Raw genomic sequence first — 2,734 nt, forward strand, 5'->3', positions numbered from 1 at the left:
GAATCCAGACATCAGTGGAGCTGAGGATTGGTTCCTGCTGGCTCCATGGCCCTGCCCATATTTACCCATCTCAGGGACTGGCCCCGGGGGTTACTAGGCATCTCTAAAACGAGGCTGAATCTCCGTTAATTGGCGACTCTGCTGAGGGCTCAGCTTGGAGCCCAGTGGGGATTCAGGGCTGGCCCTGGAGGGGCTGGAGGGGATTTAAGGCCCAGGCAGAGCTGGGAGGCTGCGAGAAGCGATGGGAAGCTCTGGGCTTGGAAGCAGCACGGGGTGAGATGCGAGGGCAGCCCTGGCCAGCTTGGCAGCGCATTAAGGCTCCCAGTAGGTCCTACGTGCCCAGGCGGGGCCCCTATTCCGGGCGCTGGCCTGGGCTGGGGCGGACGCTGGATGGGGCCACAGGAGTCCCGGCCGGGGCAGAAGGGAAGAATCCCAGTCAGCTGGAGCCGCCTCTGCCCATGCAGCCAGTGTAAGGCGCCTGCTTTGGTACCCATCTTCTCGCGCTGCCCTCGGTCTCTGCCTGTCTCTGGCCTGGCCCTGCTGCCCCCGGGGCCTGTCAGCTGGGGGTGTTCTGTAGAGAACCAGCCACCCAGCCCCCGGCCCCATCTGTGCAGCACCTGCCTTCCTGGCCCTGGCTGTGTCTGTGTCAGTGTCACTGATCTGCTTCCCTTTGTCCACCTAACCCCACCGCTGCCCTCTCCCCTGCAGCACTGCCCCTCCCTGTCCACCATAACCCCTCTGCCAGACTCTCCGCTGCCACCCTGCCTCTCCTATAAGGGGAATCTCTCTAGCAAAATTCCAACAGACACTTCATTATTGTCCTTCAAATCTAACCTAAGCCCCCCTGCCCAGCTGGGAGGACACAGTGTGTATTGGGGGGGGGCAAGCTGTGAACTGCGGGAAGAATGGAGGTGACTTGGAGCCAGGCAGCACCCTGAGATTCCACACTCACAGCTGTTGCTCTTCCTTGCTCTTTTGAACCTTTAAATAACCCTCCCAACAAATCGTATCATTAACCAGGCTGGGGCTATTCCTCCAACCATCATGACTTTGTGTGCTCCCCCTTGCTTAACGCAAACCCGTGCCAGCCTGCACGTTTGTAACAAGGCCCAGCCCCAACACAGGGCTTCCCTATGCACACGCCCCTCCCCCCCAGGCAGGGAGGTGAGACAGAGAACAAACCACAAACAGCTGGATTAACCACATCTGGGAGACTCCAAATTCTTCCCTGGTTGGCGTGGGAGGTAATTGATAAACTAACCTGGCAAAACTGAAACTGCACAAGGGAGTAGAGAAACTAGACTAGATTAGAATAGACTAGACTAGACTACATTAGAATGCTCCCCTTTGTCTGTTCATCTCTGGACTGTAGGCTCTTCAAGGCCAACAGATTTTCCTTATGTTCATCGCCACCAAATCTAGCATTGCAAGGACAGAAATATTCCCCACTCATTAAGGGTTGGGGCAGTGGCTGGAAGAGTGAGCATAACAGCTGTCTTTTCTTTCTGTAACTCACTTGCTGTGTTTCTCTCCCCTACCCAGGAAAGAGACCCAAATGGGGCAGGTCAACCACACGGTGGTGACTCATTTCATCCTTTTAGGGATCCCCAACACCGATGGCCTCCAGACCATCCTCTTCTTCACCTTCTTAGCCTTCTACCTCTGCACCCTGGTGGGCAACCTGCTCATTTTATCAGCCATTTTCGGCGACCCACGCCTGCACACCCCCATGTACTTTTTCCTCTGTAACCTCGCCGTGCTAGACCTTGCATTCTCTTCTGTTAGCATCCCCAAATTGCTGGCCATCCTCTGGGAGAAGAACAGAATAATCTCGCTGGGCGGGTGTATGGCCCAGGTCTTCTTCTTCCACTTGATGGGCAGCACTGAGACTCTGCTCTACACAGTCATGGCCTACGACCGGTACGTGGCCATCTGCCACCCGCTGCGCTACTTGCTCATCATGAACTGGCGGGTGTGCACTCTCCTGGCTGCCGGCTCCTGGATCTCCAGCTCCTTCCATGCCACCATCCTCACCAGCCTGACCTTCACACTGCCCTACTGCAAGTCCAATGTGGTGGACTATTTCTTCTGTGACATCTTCCCGGTGGCTAAGCTGGCCTGCGCGGACACATATGTCCTTCAAACCGTCACTTTCACCAACACAAGCATGGTGCCTGTGACCTGCTTCCTCCTCATCCTTGCGTCCTACGTCCGCATAGTCTACTCCATCGTGAAGATGAACTCAGCCGAAGGGCGCCGCAAAGCAGCCTCCACTTGTACCTCCCATCTGGTGGTGGTGACGCTGTTCTTCGGGCCCAGTGCCCTGATCTACACCCAGCCCCAGCTGAACATGGTGATAGTGACTGCTGTGGAGCTGTTTGGCTCTGTGGTGACACCTATGCTGAACCCAGCCATCTACACCCTGCGCAATAAGGAGGTGAAAGCGGCTCTGAGAAAACTGACCTGGGGTCAGACCCCTGCACATTGATGTGGTATGTAGGGTGGCAGGGGACTACGTCTGCAAATACAGTTGTATGGCTGCTCAATGGCCTTTGTGACCCTCTCTCCTTCCATCCCCCATCTAGTTCTCAGAGCAAGAAATCCAGGAATGCTCCTCACAATCCCCAGCCGTCTGTGACGGTGTGTAGGGCTCACTTGGTCAAAGCTGGCTAAGGGACGGGGCGTTCAGTCTGCCTCCAAATACATAGAAACTGGAGAGCCGTTCCTAGTAGAT

At 56.0% G+C, this 2,734-nt stretch overlaps 1 protein-coding gene across 1 annotated transcript; it reads left to right on the forward strand.

Moving 5' to 3' along the window:
- The first annotated feature begins 1,555 nt into the window (after positions 1–1,555).
- LOC102445490 (olfactory receptor 10D3-like) lies at positions 1,556–2,488 on the forward strand. The gene has a single exon (XM_006120164.3). It carries the CDS (start codon positions 1,556–1,558, stop codon positions 2,486–2,488), a length of 933 nt encoding a protein of 310 aa, XP_006120226.3.
- Positions 2,489–2,734: the final 246 nt, after the last annotated feature.

The sequence above is a fragment of the Pelodiscus sinensis genome, chromosome 30 (genome assembly GCF_049634645.1).
Source record: "Pelodiscus sinensis isolate JC-2024 chromosome 30, ASM4963464v1, whole genome shotgun sequence".
Lineage (NCBI taxonomy): Eukaryota > Metazoa > Chordata > Testudines > Trionychidae > Pelodiscus > Pelodiscus sinensis.